The sequence below is a fragment of the Astyanax mexicanus genome, chromosome 22, assembly GCF_023375975.1.
Source record: "Astyanax mexicanus isolate ESR-SI-001 chromosome 22, AstMex3_surface, whole genome shotgun sequence".
NCBI lineage: Eukaryota > Metazoa > Chordata > Actinopteri > Characiformes > Acestrorhamphidae > Astyanax > Astyanax mexicanus.
Window position 1 is genome coordinate 16151191 of NC_064429.1, and position 21561 is coordinate 16172751.

General features: G+C 36.1%; 1 protein-coding gene across 1 annotated transcript in view; it reads right to left on the reverse strand.

The window, feature by feature from the left end:
* Positions 1–500: 500 nt before the first annotated feature.
* Positions 501–21561, reverse strand: part of cds1 (CDP-diacylglycerol synthase (phosphatidate cytidylyltransferase) 1) — a 53648-nt gene continuing 32587 nt past the window's right edge. The window contains exons 5-13 of the mRNA XM_022664901.2: positions 18692–18831; positions 16476–16534; positions 12902–12984; positions 10121–10208; positions 9376–9444; positions 9119–9271; positions 7019–7138; positions 6806–6909; positions 501–4833 (exon numbers count right to left, since the gene is read on the reverse strand). Coding sequence (XP_022520622.1) covers positions 4701–4833; positions 6806–6909; positions 7019–7138; positions 9119–9271; positions 9376–9444; positions 10121–10208; positions 12902–12984; positions 16476–16534; positions 18692–18831 — 949 coding nt within the window. The 3' untranslated portion in view covers positions 501–4700. The remainder of the gene's footprint in view (positions 4834–6805; positions 6910–7018; positions 7139–9118; positions 9272–9375; positions 9445–10120; positions 10209–12901; positions 12985–16475; positions 16535–18691; positions 18832–21561) is intronic.

Below are 21561 nucleotides of genomic sequence, written 5' to 3' on the forward strand. Positions count from 1 at the left end.
AAAACGTTAATGTTTTTGTCCGCTAACCATTTCTTCACCACTTTTGCTGTGTGTTTTGGGTCGTTGTCGTGCTGAAATGTCCACTGGTTGCCAAGGCCAAGTTTCTCTGCAGACTGCCTGATGTTGTTGTTGAGAATCTTGATGTATTGCTCTTTTTTCATGGAGCAATAGTTCCCACCACCATGTTTGACAGTGGGGATGATGTTCTTATAGTTGAAGGCTTCTCCTTTTTTTTTTGACCTATCTGTCATCTATTTGTCGAGTTGAATCCAACCAACGGTGCAAAAATTCAATTGAATTGTAAGATTACTATCTGTGGAATTTTTCCACCTTTGATTAATGACCTTTAATTATTTTAAAATTTAAAATGACTTTTTTTGCAATATAAATTTAAGACCTTTAAAGACTTCTTAAAAATCAATTTCATGTTTTCTGTGATCCTAAGGACAAATCAATACTGAAGAAGACACAAAAAAAAGAAGACACACAGGATTTAACGAAAAAAAAAATACAATATTTTATTCACCTCTAATAATAATAATAATAATAATAATAATTTCATACATCATGTCTGATTCCTTTAAATTGCCCATACACCATTTTGTTTGTGTATTCGTGGTAAAACTGTTAAATATTGGCCATTTAAAACATATTTATATTAGAAAATAAATCTGTAAATCAAAGTCATAAATAATTATTAAAACAACATCCAAAAAAAAGAAGAAAAAAAAAGAGAGAGATCCCAAATGTTTTTTTTTTAAACAATACACATAACATAACATCTGACAATGCAATGGTGAGTCCCCATTTGCTGTTAAATCCCATTTGCTGTTAAACTACTTGAACTGTATTTGTATGTGCATGTACAGTATTACATGTTGGAAAGCATCAGAACAGAAACCGTGCAACAACTCATAGCTAAGTTGAAAACATTACAGTTGTGGTAGCTTTGGAACAAGCTACAGACACCAGATGTTTTATTTTTATATTATATTTTTGGTCTGACAGGGTTTTGACAGGTTTCTATTAGACATGCAACATTCATACAGAGCTACAAGAAAGAGCAAGTGGAGCCATTATTTAAACAAAGCCTAGGAAACGGCACAGCAGACAAGAAAGAAAAAGAAGAGGACGTCTGTAAACACGCAGAACTACAGAAGGGAATGAACAGGGTACTGTGGTGGACCACAGGGTAATTAAGGTAGGGGGATGCATATATCATCACATATTTACTGAGTTAAAGGTTATACAGTACAAACATCTGGTCCCAAACTTCTCTATGCCCCTACTAGACCTGTAAGAGTACTGATCACTGGACAGGGGAAGTTTATCAAGTTCACTTTAGGGAAATGTATTTCCTTATGAACCTAAAAAAAAAGTGCTAAGAGTGAAACGTAACTGACAATATCCTATTTGTCATGTGTTTCAGTATGTCATTTTGTTTGCTAAACTAAGGAAATCATGGATATCCCAATAAATTATTTCTTAATCAGCTTGGGACAGATTTTGGACTGAACTAGTTAGAATAAATGTGGGCTTTTTTTATACAGCAAAAAAAAGACACAAAGCTTTGGTAAACAATTAGGAAACTCTAAACCCACGTTTTTGTATTTGTATTTTAAACTTTTCTTGCAACACATTATTGCTAAGGGATGAATTAGCCAGCTAACTAAAGCACACACTGTAACTACTTCACTCTGGATTTCAAATTCTTTCAAAGGTCTTACTAAAGCATATTCAACTACTAAAACTACTTAAAATATCCTAAACACACAGAGTCTACCACAAGACGCCAGTGTTCAGTGATTCTAAAACCCGAAGAAGTGTTGCTAAAACTGGTCAGTGGGGGAGTGAAATGTTCCAGTATGTATTTTGTTAGATAAACAATTAGGAAAATCCAAACCCATATTTTTGTGTGCATATTTTAAACCTATCTTGCAACAGTTTATTGTTAACAGATGAATAAGTTAGCTAACTAAAGAACACGCTGTATCTCCTTCACTCCAGATTTCAAATTCAGTTATTATTGAAGCATTTTTAACTCTTAAAATATCCTAAACACACAGAATCAACCATAAGACATCACTGTTCGATTCTATAACCTGAAGAAGTGTTGCTAAAACTGGTCAGTGGGGCAGTGAAGTGTTACAGTATGTATTTTTGTTAGCTAACTGTATGATATCAGTGCAATCATCAATAAATTATTCCTTAATCAACTTGGAACAGTTCCAGAATTGATGCTTTTTGTGTGAAATTATTGGCGTTAAAGTGGGGTTTTTAATACAGCACAAAAAGACACAAAGCTTTGATAAACAATTAGGAAAATCCCAAAATCTTAAATCCAAATATTTTTGTATGTATATTTTAAACATTCTGTGCAACATGTTATTGTTAACATTATTTAGCTAACTAAAGAACACACTATCTCCTTCACTCCAGATTTCAAATTTCAGTTATTATCGGAGCATATTCAACTCTTAAAATATACTAAACACACAGAATCAACCATAAGACACCAGTGTTCAAAACTAAAATCTGAAGACGTTTTGCCATATTTTTGTATGTGTATTTAAAACCTTCCTTGCAACAGTTTATTGTTAACAGATGAATTAGTTAGCTAACTAAAGAACACACAGTATCTCCTTCACTACAGATTTCAAATTTCAGTTATTATTGAAGCATATTTAACTCTTAAAATATCCTAAACACACAGAGTCTACCACAAGAGGCCAGTGTTTGATTCTAAAACCTAAAGAAGTGTTGCTAAAACTGGTCAGTGGGGAAGTGAAGTGTTCCAGTATGTAATTTTGTTATCTAACTATTATAATAGTGCACGTCAATAAATTATTCCTTAATCAACTTGGGACACTTCCAGAATTGATGATTTTTTTTTTTGTGAATTAGTGTTGAAATGGGTTTTTTAATACAGCAAATAGGACAAAGCTTTGGTAAACAATTAGTAAAAATCCAAACCAACGTTTTTGTATGTGTATTTTTAACCTTTTTCGCAACAGTTTATTGTTAACAGATAAATTAGTTAGTTATTATTATAGAAGCATATTTAACTCTTAAAATATCCTAAACACACAGAGTCTACTACAAGACGACAGTGTTCCACACTAAAACCTGAAGAAGATGTTTAAAAAAAAAATAGCTCAGCTCACAAGCTAGCTAACTACAGCTAGATCAGACTAGTCAGTTGGGGGAGTGAGGTGTTTTAGTATGTTATTTTGTTAGCTAACTGTATGATATCAGTGCCCACGTCAATAAATTATTTCTTCATCAACTTGGAAAAGTTCCAGAATTGGCGCTTTCGGTGTGAACTAGCTAATGTGGGGTTTTCCTTTACAGTAAAAAAGACACAAAGCTTTGGTAAACAATTAGGAAGGACTTCTGCTAATAACATTAACTAGAAAATCCAAACCCACATTTTTGTATGAATATTTTAAACCTTCCTTGCAACACGTTATTGCTAACAGATGCTAACTTCACTACAGATTTCAAATTTCAGATCTTATAAAATGACATGTCGAGTCCTATAGCTAACTACAGTGCAACTAAGACTGGTCAGTGGGGTAGCTACTGGAAGCACAGCAATTTAAAAAAATTTCATAATTCACAGATTAATATTAGTCACTCCAAATCATCTTCCATTTCACCCCAAGCAGGTTAACCTGACATTCGTTCAAGTCTCACTCATTCCCCAAACTTTTCTCCTCAGAGAGGTTTGATCATGCTAGCTAGCTAAAGTTCAGGGAATGTCTAGTTTGTTTGCATATATTTTCTTCATACCTCAAAAATGTATAGAATTTAGAGTCACACAGGTATACTTTATATATTATACTGTAAATATTTTAGTATAATCTCTATCTATTTACATCAATATATGAGATATGTACATACAGAGTCTGTCATACAGCATTAATGCTAACTTATGAGTCCAAAGCTACTAGCTAGTTAGGTTAGCTAACTACAGTTCCAGATCAACAACAGGCAAAGCTAGAAAGGAGAAAATGGCTATTATAGCAGTATAAGTAATGGTTAGTCTTGAGAAACATGCCTCTTTGTATTTATTTTTGTGTACTGAATGTGCTGTAAGTAACATCATGATTATTTTTTATTTAATTAAGCACTTATTAACATGCTAATCATGACTATTAGCATTTCAAAACCTGCCGTCCTCAGTCTAGAATTATTGCTGCCAGAAAGTGAGCTAATCTCTGTTAGCTCTGATTTAAGGAAAAAATAAAAAACAAAATCACGCTAACGCTAATAAAATAAACTAGAATCAGTTTCAGAATCAGTGCATCGCAGCTCTTACTCTGCATAATAAAAACTATAATTATCAAACGTTTCAGCCCTCTACATTCACTTACCACGTGCTTCCATTTCTTTTCAGTTAGCTGGAAGACTGCATTTTGCTGTAGTTCACTTTAGCGCCCCTTGTGGTCAAGTCTGCTGCCGCCACCGTGTTTCTTATCTGTAGTGCGGTGAGCTGCTCGTGCAGTGGAAGCGTGAGGTAAAGACTTCTGTGTGTTCACTTTGTTGTACAGAACCTCCAGAGTAGTTTCTGGACAGCGTGTTGATGGGTGTGTTGTTGAGCATCCACAGTTGTGTGTGAATAGTTATCGAGTTAAACCGTAACTGTTCTTTTCTGTTTGTTTTTTATCTGCAGTTCTTCTGATGGGCTGAGTGTTCCCTCATTGCTCCAGCACAGCAGGAGGCAGCATGCCTTTCTCTCTCAGATGGTTGCGCAGTGTGTTGAAAATGTTGAGCTGTTGTTCGGGCTGCAGGACCAGCAGCTGCTGTAACACTTTACTGGGGTTCGGGCCCCTAAAAAAAACAAAACAGAAAAGTTAGACCTGACCAGGTAAAAACACACAGTGAACTTCTTAACCCCTTGACAAGCCTTGGCCTGTATACAGGCTACAGGTGTAGGTGATACAAAACCATTTTTCATTGGAGATTCTTCCACAGGACATTTGGAGAAGCTGCCTCTTCACTCTCTACCTAATCTCCACTTAATAATTCCAGATTAGTAAGAGGAACCAACCCCAAATTCTGCATTATTGAAACTAATCATTGAAAAAAAAAAACGAGACATCCATAATAAAACGAATGTTTGGAGGACATGAATTGTTTGATATTTACAGCTATGGAAAAAAATTAAGAGATCACTTCAGTTTCTGAATCAGTTTCTCTGATTTTGGTATTTGTAGATATATGTTTGCAGAAAATGAGAAATGGCTTAAATAACAAAAAAAGATGCAGAGCTTTCAGACCTCAAATAATACAAAGAAAAAAAGTTTATATTCATTACGTTTCATTCATTACGAGTTATGAAATCAACATTTGGAGGAATAACCCTAATTGTTTATTACAGTTTTCAGTCTAGTCTAGTCTAGTCAGTCTAGTCTTACACACTGTTTTTGGATAACTTTATGCCATTCCTGGCAAAAATTCAAGCAAGTTAATTTGGTTTGATGGCTTGTGATCATCCATCTTCTTCTTGATTGTATTCCAGAGGGTTTCAATTTGGTAAAAAAAATAAAATAAAAAGAAATTAAAAAACATATTTAAGTGGTCTCTTATTTTTTTCCAGAGCTGTATTCACCATTATATTGATTTTAAAATTAGGTTTAGAAAAACACTAGTTTAATGATATTTTTTTTCATTATATTTTGACAGTTGCAGATTTACTTCAATATTTTTTTTATATTTTCAATTATTGAATGCTTGAATAGAAATCCTTAGTAATTGTAGTCATTTCATGACTGGATTTGTTGTACAGGTGGCATCCTCTCGGTGTAAACAGTGTTAAATATTTTAAAAAATGGAAGTAGAAATCTCAGTTTTAAACATATCTGTTTAGACAGGGCATCAAAAATACTATATCAAATGTATAAAAAGAAAACTGATAACACTATATGTAAAACTGTTTTGGCAGTAAGCATTAATTTATTCAAGCATTTAGTCAATCATTACATAAAAACAATTTAACAAACAATGTAAAGAGCTATACTATTATATATTAATTTTACCACTGGGTGGCAATGGTGAGTTGTTGCAATGCACAGTTGGATTAAATGTTTAAGCATCCTGGTCTAAATTTTCTGTTGCTGTGAATATTTACATGAGTAGAGAGAGGATGAACTGAATTTTTTTTTTTTTTTTTTTTCAATATTTTAAGCTTAATAAAGATACACACTTTTAAATAACATTTTTATGATTTTAACACCATTAATAAGTCTGGGGACATTTGAAAGCTTTTGAATAACTAGACACCATTGCAAATATGACCTTTATGGTTCACAAAAACAATTCTGGCTTCACAAGAAATTTCCACTGCAAAACGTAGTCTTCAAGGGAACAAATGTATGAATGTTTCCTTAAGTGCATCCATGCTTTAGAAAAACTGACTAAATATAACAGGGTCTACAATGCTTTCTGTCAGTCTACAAAAAATTTGCCACAACCACAAGCAAGTTCTTCTATTTGAATTTCATTACATAAAATAATCTTTCATAATCTGTACAGACTGAAGAACATTCATGAAACATAATTTGAATTATATTAATATAAGTGGAATACACTGATAACTAAATTTATTACTAAGCCACACCATGTAACACTAATGCTATGCAAATAGTGCCCAAGATATACTTTCCAAACTTTGCTATAGAGGCTTATCTTTCTGCAGCTAAAGTGAAAGTGGACGCACCTAACACTGTACAACTGGAACACACCCCATCTGTTCATCCCATAGAGAAATTCTCCTGAAAATGAGGTGGATACACCTCCTTACCTGATAAAGCTTGCTATATAAACATGAACAAAGGTCGCCATCAGGTACTGACAGTCAAAGCGATCCATGATGCCACCGTGCCCAGGGATGGTGTCTGCAAAATCCTGTAAAATTACAAGACTTTAATGAATCTGACAAGACAAAGCAGGAGTCTTTCTAGACTAACATGACTGCTTGTAAATGATAAAGTAAGTGATGTATTAATAGACATACTTTGATTTTGAAAGCTCGCTTGAACCCACTGGCAAAGAATCCACCGAAAGGTCCAATCAGAGAAGCGAACGAGGAGAGAGCAATGCTGTGAATCTGAAAGGGGTACAGGTTCACGGTTTTCTGTAGACAGAAAAAAAGAGCACAGTTGTGTTCATGATGAAGGTTTGGACATGGTGAAAACCAAGCCAGGTCATCAGATAAGCCAATGGCACGCAGTACCTACCAGTGTAATTTAAAATACAAAGGAGGATGTACAGCTTATTATATTCAAGGGTTCACTTACTTTTTCTAGCCTGCATTGTAGATGTTTATTCAATATACTCTATCCAGATAAATCTCTTAATCAGATTTATATACATTTTTGTTCTATTTTTTTTTATCCAATTTTTCTCCCAATTTACACAGCAAATTACCCAACCCACTATAGGACCCTGTGGTGTGGCCTAAGCTTTTGTCCTTAATGGCATTCTTTCCCTTACATTACTTTTACTTTTCTACTTTAAATAGTTTCAAATAACAGTACTTTTACATGTTTATTTAAAGAGTAAAAAGCTTAAGTTGGTACTTTAACTTCTACAGAAGTATTTTAAACCTTAGTTTTTTATCATTCTACCTGAGAAATAAATAGTAATACTTCTGATACCTTTGAGAAAGACATGTTAGAAATATATCTAAAACTTAGACAGTTTTATTTTATTTGGGTCATTCTAGAGATTTGCATACATTTTAAGTCGCCCAGGTTAAGCTTTTTATATTTTTACCTAAAAATTATTTTTAAATCCATTTTTTTTAATAATAATAATACATAATAAATAAAGAAATGTTTACTATTAATAAATCTTGATGTAAAGTTTTGGCACAATTTATACACAGAACTAAAAAGTACTCCCAGCCCACACATTTTACTGTTGACACCTTCCGTTTTTTGGGTTTGCTTTATTAATAGAAAAATTTAAATTAAAAAGCTATAAATATGTAATTTTAGTAGTTAAATACAGTACCAGTCAAAAGTTTGGACACATTCTTAATAATATTTGTTTTATATTTGTATATTTTACTACATTGTACATTAATATTAAAGGCTTGTAACACATGTAATTGGGTATGAGAAATTCTGCCTACAACAAATTAGCTTTTTTTTTTACTGCCTCTTGAAGAAATGCCCTTTTGCTATGCTAATTTAGTCACACCCTAACACTTTTCCCCCTTGACCGCAGTATGTACTTAGAAAGACAGACAGAGAGGAATGTTGGACCTGGACCCAACAGACTGTGAACACTGCTGACCAATTAAGCTGCACCCATGTATGATCTTCTGTATGCACAAGAACAAAGTTGCAATTTGAATATCCAGTATCCTGACTCCGGAATCTGACTCCTGATACCTAAAGTCTGAATTTCTAACAAATAGTAGCCAAAAATGTGTTTGGCTTACACAAACACCTGTCATAAAAACCTAATGCAGGTGGTTTGGGATGAGTTGGAGCTCAGAGGTAAAGAAAAGCAGTTAACACAAGTTCAGAACCTCTATAACTCAATTAATACAGCTGGAGAACCATTCCAGGTTCTACCTCATGAAGCAACTGAGAGAATAACCTCAAGAGTGGGCAAGGTTGGCATCAAAGCAAAAGATGCTACTTTGAAAAATCTAAAATAAATTTTGGCTTGTTTGCAAACACATTTGCTCACTTCACAATTGCACATGCATTCAGTATATTTATGTTATCTGTCCCAATGTTCTGGTCAATTCTGAGACCTCTGATATCTAGGTGTAGATTAGCACATGGAGATAAAGCAACAAATGGTGGAGAATGTCAAATTTGTTATTATTAACTATTTTTTTAATGGATGAAACTGTTTAAGGATAATGAAGTTGATTGATGAGTTAAATCTGTACATACTTTAAATGTATTTGCAATTGTAGAATTCCTGAAAAATAACATGATATGGCCCCTTTACTTAATTATACTCATATTTAGTATAATCACACTTCCCCACAAAACTGTTTTAATAATTTCTGTGCACATGCACTGGATTAAATTTTAGTGCATCATTTTAATCTACCCCTGTTTGTACAGTTCATGCATGTACACTTCCTTACCCATCTGAGAATATTCTGTACCATCACAGGCAGAGTGTATTCCTGAATCACAAACAGATCTGAAGGCTCACACTCCACAGCGAAGCGGTTGGTCTCACTGTTGTACTCTACTGGACATACAAAGTACTGGTACTGAGACAGCAGGTAGGCAAACTGGAAAATAAAGGAAATAAAAGTTATAATAGTTCATATTATTGAACACTACTTTCTCGTGGTTGTTAAAAATTGTGCTTTTGTAAGTTTAACTCCATGCTTACAAGGAAAGATAAAAACACTGTGGAGAAGAAGCCACCGATGAAGCCTTCCCAGGTCTTCTTCGGAGAGAGCTGAAAGGAACAGACAGGGTTTCATTAAGTGCAATTCCACCGAATGGGTGCCATTTGCTTGTTGTAACAAATCCAAATTAAATCAAAATTTTATGTTTTTTTCAACTCTGAATCTAATAACACATTTATCTAACTATTCAAAACATGTACAGGTCAATCTCAGGCAGCTCACTCACTCCTGTTACTGGCACTCATTCCTGTTACTTTTTATGTTTTGAGTAACAGGAATGAAAGTAATAGGAGTGAGATTTTAGCATAGAATTAGCAAAAACATAAAAAATAGCTAAATGGTGGCTATGCTAATGTGCATCAGAACATTCTAGTGTATTTTAAAAATGAACTAATAAGACCTAAAAATTAATTTAGGTAACAGGACAGAGCGTTAAGATTGAGCTTCTCAGTCATAGTTACAATAAGATCAAATATACAGAAAAACTCTTCCCATGATCTTCAGATGTAAATTCCTGTTGTAGACACTATGCTTAATAATAAAATTTATTTTAAAGTTAATTTGTGTGCACATTTATACATGTCATTTCCCGGAGACAAAAATGGGACAGATTCAGTGTAATATGCCATAAATGAATATAAATGATCTTCTTTCTTTAGAACGGTCAGTAGTATCCAAACATCAGTTTTGGTAATGAGTAAAATTTAACCACAGAAGAATATTTACCTTGATCAGAGGTGTTCTTCCAAAGAAGAAGCCAAACAGGTAAGCCATAATGTCATTACAGATGACAATCGATATCGGAACAATGAACCTGTAGAACAGAAGAGCGGACTCTTGTTATTTAGGTGTTGTTCAACAAAAGGTACAGAGAAACAATAGAGAACAGTTTATGTTTTATGCCATCATAACAAAACCTCGTTTTTACAAATCTGTAATTTAATTTGAAAAGTTACAAATGTAAATCATCTATTTGTATATTGAATATATTGACATATTCAAATGATGTGCAAATGAAAGAAAGAAAAAAATTGTTTATGTGAGCTTCCGAGTGGTCCAGCGGTCTAATGCGCTGCCACTATGATCGGGAGATCGCTGGTTTGAATCCCAGTAATGCAGCTTGCCATTAGCTGCTGGAGCCCTGAGAGAGCACAATTGGCCTTGCTCTCTCTGGGCTGGTTGATGGCGCTCCTTCCCTCATCACTCTTAGGGTGATGTCGATCAGCACAAGGCATCTGTGAGCTGATGTATCAGAACCGAGTTCTTGCACTTTCCTCCGAGTGAACTGTGATGCTACTCGGCAATGCTGCATCAGCAGCAGTTTAAAAAAGAGGTGGTGGCTGACTTCACATGTATCAGAAGAGGTATGTGCTAGTCTTCACCGTCCTTGGGTTGGGGCATTACTAGTGAGAGAAGGAGTACAGCTGAGTGGGTGGGATAATCGGCATAGCTAAAATTGAGGAAAATTTTAAAATTACATGAAAAAATAATAACGTGCTTATGAGGTTTTGATATGACTGCAACTCTACAACTAAAGAGCTGTAGAACCTCTATAGTCTGACTGTCTGATCTCCCACTGAACAGCTAAAAAAATGATTATATGAAGCATTTAGCAAACAAAACGCTCATGCAGTGAAAGAATGGCGTAAGTCCTTCAGGAAGAAGCCCCCTAAGGTAAGATGCACCTCCCCCCAGATCTGTGGATCGTAACAATCACTTAGCAACGCTAGACCAACTGTCTGAGATATCATAGCAACCATCTAGCAACACCAAGGCAATCAACTAGCAAGCATTTAGCAACACCTTGTCAATTAATTGGCAATATCACAGCAACCACCCTGGTAACAATTTAAGCAAACATATGAGATACTGCCTGTGATCCAAATGCAATCCCAAAGCAACCACCTTGCAATACCTTAGGTACCACAAAGTAACATCATGGTAATCACCTAAAATATAATAGCAAACACCATGCAACATTGTAGCACTGATCTAGTGTTCACTTAGCAACACCACAGCAACCACCTGGAATACCAAAGCAACCAGATAGGACAACATATCAATGAAACAACAATCAACAAACAAGCAATACCACTGTATGATACGCAAAGGCAACTGTCTGGGACACTATATAAACCACCTAGCAACATCAAACCAACCACCTAGCAAGCATTTAACAACACTCCATCAATGACTTGGCAACACCACAGCAACCACCTTGGATACGAAATCAACCATCTAGCAACCATTTAGCACTATAGAAATCAGCTGTAACTTCTAACAACCACTTATCAATACTAATGCAACCGCCTGGTATTTCATAGCAACCACCTAGCAAGCATTTAGCAACACCATATCAATGACTTGGCACCACCACAGCAACCACCTTGGATATGAAATCAACCATCTATCAACCATTTAGCACTTTAGAAATTACCTGGAATTTGTAACAACCACTTTTCAATACTACAGCAACTGTCTGGTATTTCATAGCAACCACCTAGCAAGCATTTAGCAACACCATATCAATGACTTGGCAACACCACAGCAACCACCTTGGATATGAAATCAACCATCTAGCAACCATTTAGCACTATAGAAAACACATGGCATTTGTAATAACCACTTAGCAATATTAGAGCAACTGTCTGGTATTTCATAGCAACCACCTAGCAAGCATTTAGCAACACTATATCAATGACTTGGCAACACCACAACAACCACCCTGGATATGAAATCAACCATCTAGCGACTATTTAGCATTATAGAAATCACATGGAATTTCTAACAACCACTTAGCAATATTAGAGCAACTGTCTGTTATATCACAGCAACCACTTTGGATACCAAATCAACCACCTAGCAACTATTTAGCACTATAGAAATCATGTGGAATTTGTAACAACCACTTAGCAATACTAGAGTAATTGTCTGGTATTTCATAGCAACCACCTAGCAAGCATTTAGCAACACCATATCAACAACTTGGCAACACCACAGCAACCACCTTGGATACCAAATCAATTATCTAGCAAACATTTAGAAAAAACAATGCAAACAGATTATTATTGTAACCACATGGAATACCAAAGCAACCATTCTGTGTTTTCTTCTGGAATCTGCTACTTATGATTGCTAATATCTTTAGGGCAAACAAGGATAGGCATGATTTTAATTTTAACATAGAATATGTCTTGTGTTGGGTTCTATTTATTATTATATATATATATATATATATATATATATATATATATATATATATATATATATATATATATATCCCTTTTAAAATATTTTTCCCACTTTATTTCCTCTAACTATGAGGGGCTTTATGTTTGTTTTTCATGCACATGCTAAACTCGTGCAGGGATATGGGTCAGTTTTACAGTAGATGCACAGTGTTCTTGTTTTATTCTAGCTGTGGGATTTGAGGCCGTGCTGCAGTCAGAGTGCAGAAGCTGGAGACAGGACACAGGTCTGTCAGGTTTGGGTGAGATTCCTGCTTACCAGATCATTCCTTCAAACAGGTTCTGAATGACCAGGTGAGACTGAGTTACCACAATCAACAGGGTCACATGGGTCCAAGCAAACTGGAATGGCAAACACACACACGCACACACACACACACACACACACACAGAAACAAACATACACACACACACACAAACACACCATCAATGGAAAAGTGAGGATGACATCTGACCACTGTGGATGATGATGCAATGTACAGAGTTACAGCACAGCTCAATCAAACAGTGTATCAAAATACAAATAAACAAATATTACTCTCACCACCACAAGCATCCAGTGATGTGTTTATATATTATAGGTCAGTGTTAGGATGTGAATGCGGGACAGTGTTAACCAGTGTTTGGGTAGGCAGCAGCAGCAGCAACAAGCAGAGTATACAGTTGTGGTCAAAAGTTTACATACACTTGTAAAAAAACATAATGTTATGGCTGTCTTGAGTTTTCAATAAGTTCTACAACTCTTATTTTTCTGTGATAGAGTGATCGGAACACATACATGTTTGTCACCAAAAACAGTCATAAAATTTGGTTCTTTCATAAATTTATTATGGGTCTGCTGAAAATGTCACCAAATCTGCTGGGTCAAAAATATACATACAGCAACAAAATTTGTCAATTTTGGTGATGTAGCGAGTTGTGTCAATCAAATTAGCTTCATGTCATGGCCTCTTCACTTCTTGTAAGTGATTCTGATTGACTACAGCTGTTGACTTCTCATGAGCCCATTTAAATAGGGCTCATTTGACCCAGTGATTAGACTCAGCTACAAAAGCTACAATGGGAAAGTCAAAGGAACTCAGTGTGGATCTGAAAAAGCGAATTATTGACTTGAACAAGTCAGGGAAGTCACTTGGAGCCATTTCAAAGCAGCTACAGGTCCCAAGAGCAACTGTGCAGACAATTATACGCAAGTATAAAGTGCATGGAACAGTTGTGTCACTGCCACGATCAGGAAGAAAACGCAAGCTATCACATGCTGCCGAGAGGAGATTGGTCAGGATGGTCAAGAGTCAACCAAGAATCACCAAGAAGCAGGTCTGCAAGGATTTGGAAGCTGATGGAACACAGGTGTCAGTCTCCACAGTCAAGCGTGTTTTACATCGCCATGGACTGAGAGGCTGCCGTGCAAGAAAGAAGCCCAGAAAAGGCACCTTAAGACTCGGCTGAAGTTTGCTGCTGATCACATGGACAAAGATAAAACCTTCTGGAGGAAAGTTCTCTGGTCAGACGAAACAAAAATTGAGCTGTTTGGCCACAACACCCAGCAATATGTTTGGAGGAGAAAAGGTGAGGCCTTTAATCCCAGGAACACCATGCCTACTGTCAAGCATGGTGGTGGTAGTATTATGCTCTGGGGATGTTTTGCTGCCAGTGGAACTGGTTCTTTGCAGAAAGTAAATGGGATAATGAAGAAGGAGGATTACCTCCAAATTCTGCAGGAAAACTTAAAACCATCAGCCCGAAGGTTGGGTCTTGGGCGCAGTTGGGTGTTCCAACAAGACAATGACCCAAAACACACATCAAAAGTGGTAAAGGAATGGCTAAACCAGGCTAGAATTAAGGTTTTAGAATGGCCTTCCCAAAGTCCTGACTTAAACCCCATTGAGAACATGTGGACAGTGCTAAAGAAACGGGTTCATGCAAGAAAACCATCACATTTAGCTGAACTGCACCAATTCTGTCAAGAAGAGTGGTCAAACATTCGACCTGAAGCTTGCCAGGAGCTTGTGGATGGCTACCAAAAGCGCCTAGTTGCCGTGAAAATGGCCAAGGGACATGTAACCAAATACTAATGTTGCTGTATGTATATTTTTGACCCAGCAGATTTGGTGACATTTTCAGCAGACCCATAATAAATTTATGAAAGAACCAAATTTTATGACTGTTTTTTGTGACAAACATGTATGTGTTCCGATCACTCTATCACAGAAAAATAAGAGTTGTAGAACTTATTGAAAACTCAAGACAGCCATAACATTATGTTTTTTTACAAGTGTATGTAAACTTTTGACCACAACTGTATATTATTGTGTAGACTCAAGTATGAATGAACTAAACAGTAACTGAGGCTTCAGATTTGAGGTGTTGTACATTTGCTGTCGCTAGTTATCATCTTAAACAGCACATACAGTGATTTTTACCTTATTAATTTAGTAACTTATATGCAACTTAAACTGCTCTGACTGGCTTATATCATAAATCAAGTGTGTAAGACTGAACAGGACTGACATTTATTCTTATCATCAAATAATAAACCCATTTAGTTTAGTGTAATATAACCCGAAACCCCAGAAAAAAAAGAAAATGCAAAAAAATAAAAACTGTTTACTGTGTTTACTCATTTACTTGAGGTTTTATTTTATTGCAGACAGTATGAACCAAAGATATACCATGTTTTCTGTTCATTTTATCTGTTAATATACAGCTATTCTTGTATTTTAGGTCTGTAATGCATTTTTAAAAAGTTTGAACATGAGCAAATTAAAGCTACATTAAATTATGATTTGGAAAAAGTACTGCCCATAGAAGGCTAAGCTTTTGGCCCAATCCCATTTTACCCCTTGGCCCTAATATTTAACCCTACACTTTTGTTTTGCGTGTGCATGCCTAATGTGTTGATGTAGGTGTCCTGATTTTCATTAGGCCAGAGGGAAAGTGTTGGGGCTACATGGCCTATCAAACAGAAATGTTTTAGAAGCACACTTAAAACAGAGGGCTATGAGAATCACTGGCATAATGGCGGCACAAACCAACAAAGAAAACCCACAAATTTGAGTATCTTCCTTGTTAAAAATGGCAATAAACAAGATATCGCCATAGCTTAATGTGTAGTTTCAATGTTTTTTGGCCCATTTGTTCATAACAAGTATAAAAATGTGCTAATAGTTTGCCTTAGTAGCTAATTTTCCCTATTCCACCTTAAATGATGCAACAGATGAAAGAAGCTGCAGCTTTTTAGGTGGAATGGGGAAAATTAAAGCTTATTTCAAGGAATAGAAACACAGAAATGCAGGAATAGATACATATTAACAAATGAAATGAAATGTAAAAAAGTTGATGGATTATCAACTATATTAAATATTTTGGGTTCATACTGTCTGCAATTAAATATTTATTTGCATTTGCATATTTGCTCCGTCAGCTAACTGCTAACAAGTTTCATCATTAGTGTGTGAAAGGCCATGTTTTGTTTACTATTATTTTTTTACTTTTACTATTTTTTTATTGATTTATGTAATATTGCCTCACATTACCACTGGGGAGTTGTAAGACAACATATATCGCAGCTCAAGTTTTATAGTACCAGTCAATAAACTAAATGGGTCTATGCTGTCTGCCTGGATTATGTAGTTACGTTAAACATATTATTGGTAAAATAATATAGTTTAGCTAAAAATGTGTCAACATTATACAATTTACAGTGGTGAGTATCACATACACAGCACACAAACTTTACATTTACAAGTGCACAGACTCTTCTTCATGCATAGAATAAAAAGTCCCAGTTGAGGTTGAGTTAGTGCTTGCACACTGTAATCCCTGGTACACACCATATAAAACTGCAGGCGGTAATGTTTCTTCACTAAGCTCAGAACAAACATGCAGAAACCTGTGAAAAGCAAATAACATGCAGTCAGTTTTACCCAGACAACAGGGCAATTGTTTTAATACACAGTTTACAAAAAAAACTTTACAAATAAGTGCTTATAAAGTGAAGGGAAATATGATTTAATTTAATAAAAGTTAAAAGAAGATTTTGGTACAGCCCCTGCCCATAACTTCTGCTGGCCTTGCTTCTATTTTGGTTATTTTTAATTTATGAGCATGGATTATGATAACTATTCAACAATTTTAAGGTAACATGCTTGTGTACATTTGTACAAAAGTACAACCTTACAACCACAAACTTAAATGTATTTTATTGAGATTTTAAGTGATAGACAAACACAAAGTAGCACATCATTGTGAAGTGAAAAGAAAAGGATACATGGTTATTAAAATTGTAAAAAGGGTGATGTGCAAATTGTATTTAATCCCCTTTATTCTGAAACCCCTAAATAAAATCCAGTGCAATCAACTGCCTTCAGAAGTCACTTATTTTTTTAATAGAATCTGGCTGTGCGTAATTTAGTCTCAATATTTTCAGTTCTCAGTTTTGTGAAGGCCTTGGTGGTTTGTTAGAGAACACTAGTGAACAAATAGCATCATGAAGACCATAGAACTCACCAGACAGGTCAGAGATAAAGTTTAAAGCAGGGCTAGGTTATTAAAACATATCCCAAGCTTTGAGCATCCCAATGAGCACTGTTCAATTCATCATTCAAAAATGGAACAAAAACAAGGAGGGCACTAGTCAGAGATGAAGCCAAGAGGCACAGGGTCACTCTGGAGGAGCTGCAGAGATCCACAGCTCACGTGAGAGAATCTGTCCACAGGACAACTATAAACCTTGCACTCCACAAAGGTGGCCTTTATGGAAGAGTGGCAAGAAGAAAACGAAAAAAGTAACAAGGCTCATCACCCTGAACACACTATCCCCACTGTGAAACATGGTGGTGGTGGCAGCATCGTGCTGTGGGGATGGTTTTCTTTAGCAGGGACAGGGAAGTTGGTCAGAGTTGATGAGGAGATGGATGGGGATAAGTACAGGGCAATCCTGGAAGAAAACCTGTTGGAGGCTGCCTAAATTTGAGACTGGGAAGGAGAATCACCTTCCAGCAAGACAATGACCCTCAACATACAGCCAGAGCTACAGTGGAATGGCTTAGAGCAAAGAATATTCATGTGTTAGAATGACCCAGTCAATGTTCTGACCTAAATCTCATTGAGCTTCTGTGGCAAAACATGAAAACTGCTGTTCACAGACGCTCTCCTTCCAACCTGGCTGAGCTTGAGCTATTATGCAAAGCTCGTAGAGACATAACCCAAAAGACTTGGAGCTGAAATAGCAGCACTACTTAATATAGATATAGAGGGGATGAATACTTTTGCACATTATACCACTTTTTAGATTTTTATTTGATTAAAATTTCCCTTTACAAATGTGTGCTACTTTGTGTTGGTATATCACCTAAAATCTTAATAAAAAACAATTTAGTTTGACGTTGTAAGGTGACAAAATGTAAAAATGTTCAAATTATTATATTATTATATATTTTTGCAAGCCACTGTACCAAATTAGCCAGACAATAATATTAATTAGCATACACATGTTCTACTAATGTTATACTGGGGTTTATGCAGAGTCTGCAAATCTTTTCCACATGTTTTAACAATAGATTGAGAAATTAGGTCCATAAAAGTACCGAAAGCATATTAGCTAAACCTATGGTCACTCTACAGAGTGAAAGATCTAAAATGATCTTCACTGTAAACAATGTTGTGTTTGAACTACATCATGTTTAGTTCCTCTTCAGAATGTATAAAACTTTCATTCATAATTGTGTTCAGGAATGCTGGTCCTAATCAGAGAATGTGCTACGCTTGAAGTAAAAGAGACGCCTCATTCATTTCTACTGTTTATTAAAAGAATGATTAATTACCATGGATCCAAACTGTCATCAGAACAAGCCTTTCACTGTGTGTGATTAGCCAGTAAGACTTGAAGAAAAACAACGATCTCTTTTACAGTTTTAGTTTCAAAAGTGTGCTGCTGAGAAACGGCCTATGCTATGCTAAGCTATGCTATGCTACAGCACAGTAAACCTGTCACTGTCACAGATCTCAGGGCTCACAGGTTGTTGTCTAACCTGTAAAACAAACTCACCTGCCAAGTACAAAGCAAAAGAAATGAAGCGATGATAGCGCACAAGAAACTGCAGGGGCTCCTCCCTTTGGACTAGTGCTCCAAAATAGTCAGCTACTGTCTCACCATAGAAGAAGTAGTTCACACAAATCAAGAAATACCTAAAATGAAAGAAATGTGTTATTATTAGAATCCCTTTAGAAAGTGTTTGTGTTTTTAAGATTTAATCATCCACATGCATTCACACTCATTCAGAAATACACTGCAGTGTTACTGTTTGGATAGAACAGTTCACTTGAGTGCACTTTATGCACGGCTCCAACTTGGAAGTGCACTTTGCTCAAGTCCAGTTAATGACTAGTTTATCTATGAGCAGAGGTGAGTTGTGGAGGGGAAAAAAAAGCATATTTGTGTTTCACAGACACTCAAAAAAAGAAACATAGGCACCATACTGCATCCATGTGCATCCATACTGACTACTACACAAAATTACTATAATCCACTTAAAAAATATGAATTTCTTTGATTTTACAAAATGAAATAAAAAGCTCTGGAATATAATCAAGAGGAAAATGGACGATCACAAGCCATCAAACCAAACTGAACTGCTTACATTTTTGCACCAGGAGTGGCATAAAGTTATCCAAAAGCAGTGTGTAAGACTGTAAGTGTGAATTTCAGCTCAGTTAAACACTTTAGGCACCAACACTTTACGTAAGAGAAAAAGTAAGTTACCTTTTCTCTTAGAACTGTGATAAATAAAATAAAAACTTGATCTTGACCAATTAATTAATCAGCAACATAGCCTATATGGATTTTTTTTGGGTGCGACTAACTATTGTGCTGGTGCAACTAAGAAAAACGGTAGGCGCTAGGGTTGGGCGGTATGACGGTATTTCGGTATACCACGGTATTTAAATATGGTGACGGTATTGTAAAATAGTGACGGTATATTAACCACGTGATGTGCCAAACCTGGACTTTGAAAAACGGACGTTTAAGACATTCTGCGCATCCACAATGAAAGAGCAGTGGGAGGGGTAAGAAGTTGGAGCTCCCTGATTGGTTATGGGGTGGGGATTCTCACTGAGGAGATCATACAGCAAAAACTCAATAAACTCTACAGGTTTCACTAGGGGTGTGACGAGATATCGTGCCACGAGATCTCGCGAGATTAAATGTGACGATATTTCTCGTCAAGCTTAAACCTGTCTCGCGGGAGAAAAAAAAAAAAGTTTAATGTGTACTTTTTAAGAGGGATCTGGCAACCCAGTAGCAGCGAGTGTGAGAGCAGCTCTCAGCAGAAGAGGACAATTCGGGCATTTGTATAGAACAGAGGTCACTAATGGGCGGACCGCGGTCCGGACCCAAACGTTGTCCAATGCGGACCCAAACCGATGAACTACTGAGAAGGATTTAATTGTGCGGCACAGTAAACTCACAGACCAATCACGTGTGGGGTAAGATCACCAAACGCTCTCTTCAGTCAATCAGATCTGTGCAGACGTGGTAAGGGAAAAATAAATAAATAAACACACCGCTCCTCATGCGGGATCAAACCCGTGTTGTCAGGGTCGCGGTACCGTGGCCGTGAAAAAACGCCTTTATAAGGAGATGGGGAGCCCGAGAACGGGTGGAAAAACGAGAACGGGCGGAAACTAGTCACGCCGAGCGCGACAGAGAGACAGGGGATAAATGTAAACAAAATCTGTCCAGAGAGGCTCTTCTTCTTCTTCTTCTTCTTCTTCTTCTTCTATATTTTTACATCATTCAGTGCAAACAACCTTACAGGATATAGCACTTAATTATTTAATATAATTAAATACTCCTGGCATAGAAGATGCTTCTGCTACTTTTTAGTTGTATGTCTGGCTGCATATTGGCTCCAGTGAAAACAATAAACAGTAACAGAGTGACCAACAAGATATAAAACATATGTAAATACTGTAAATAAATCCTACATGTGACTGTTTCATAGGCAGTTGTACTAATCCCTTAGCTCTGTACTGTATTTAAAAAAATGTTCTGTCTCTGTTTGCACTTCAAGCATAGTCTTAATCTAACTGGTTATGGTTAGGCATAGTTAAATTACAAGATATTTAGGAGAAAAAACACAAACCATAGTCTTAATATGACTAGTTGTGGTTTGTACTTATTTTTTGCATTATATAAGACCTATAAAAGTCTAGGTTATTTTTATTTTTTATTCTTATTTCTATTCCTTATAGAATCAATGTGTGAGAGAAACCAGTCTGTTAAGTTTGCAGTATATGATGTTGTCCAAAAAAAAAAAAAAGTTTTCTTTAAAATTTAATTTTTAAATCTCGTCTCGTCTCGTTATCGTGAACCCAATATCGTGTCTCGTCTCGTCTCGTGGTATTAGTGTCTCGTCACACCCCTAGGTTTCACAAATTTTCACCAAAATTATCGCCACAAATAGCCACATTTGTGCTGAAGTGACAATAAATCCCTAACAACTAACCAACCACCGAAATGATCAGATTTATCAGTTATCCTGCAGCATGGGGTGTTCAGTGTGAGTTACTCAAAGTTACAGCTGTTTCCTTAAATATTCCTCATCTCCTATTTCTCTACAAAACAGTTTTTTATGTCACTCACGCTCATATTCTAATACCGTACATAATTCTGCAGTTTCCTCAGAGTTTTCTGTCATTATTTCGCAGCTAGCTCGAGCGCTGTAAATATAAGCAATTCCGCGGACCACGAGGCGCCGACAACTGAACCCCGGCTCCCCTTCGCGAGCAGAAACGGCACAACACCACCCGCTGTTAAGCTGCTGTAGTGGATACAGCGCTTAGAAATAAATTAACAAACACAAAAATGAGGGTATTCAATCTGTAATTTCAGTACGTTTTATTTTTTTTTTTAAT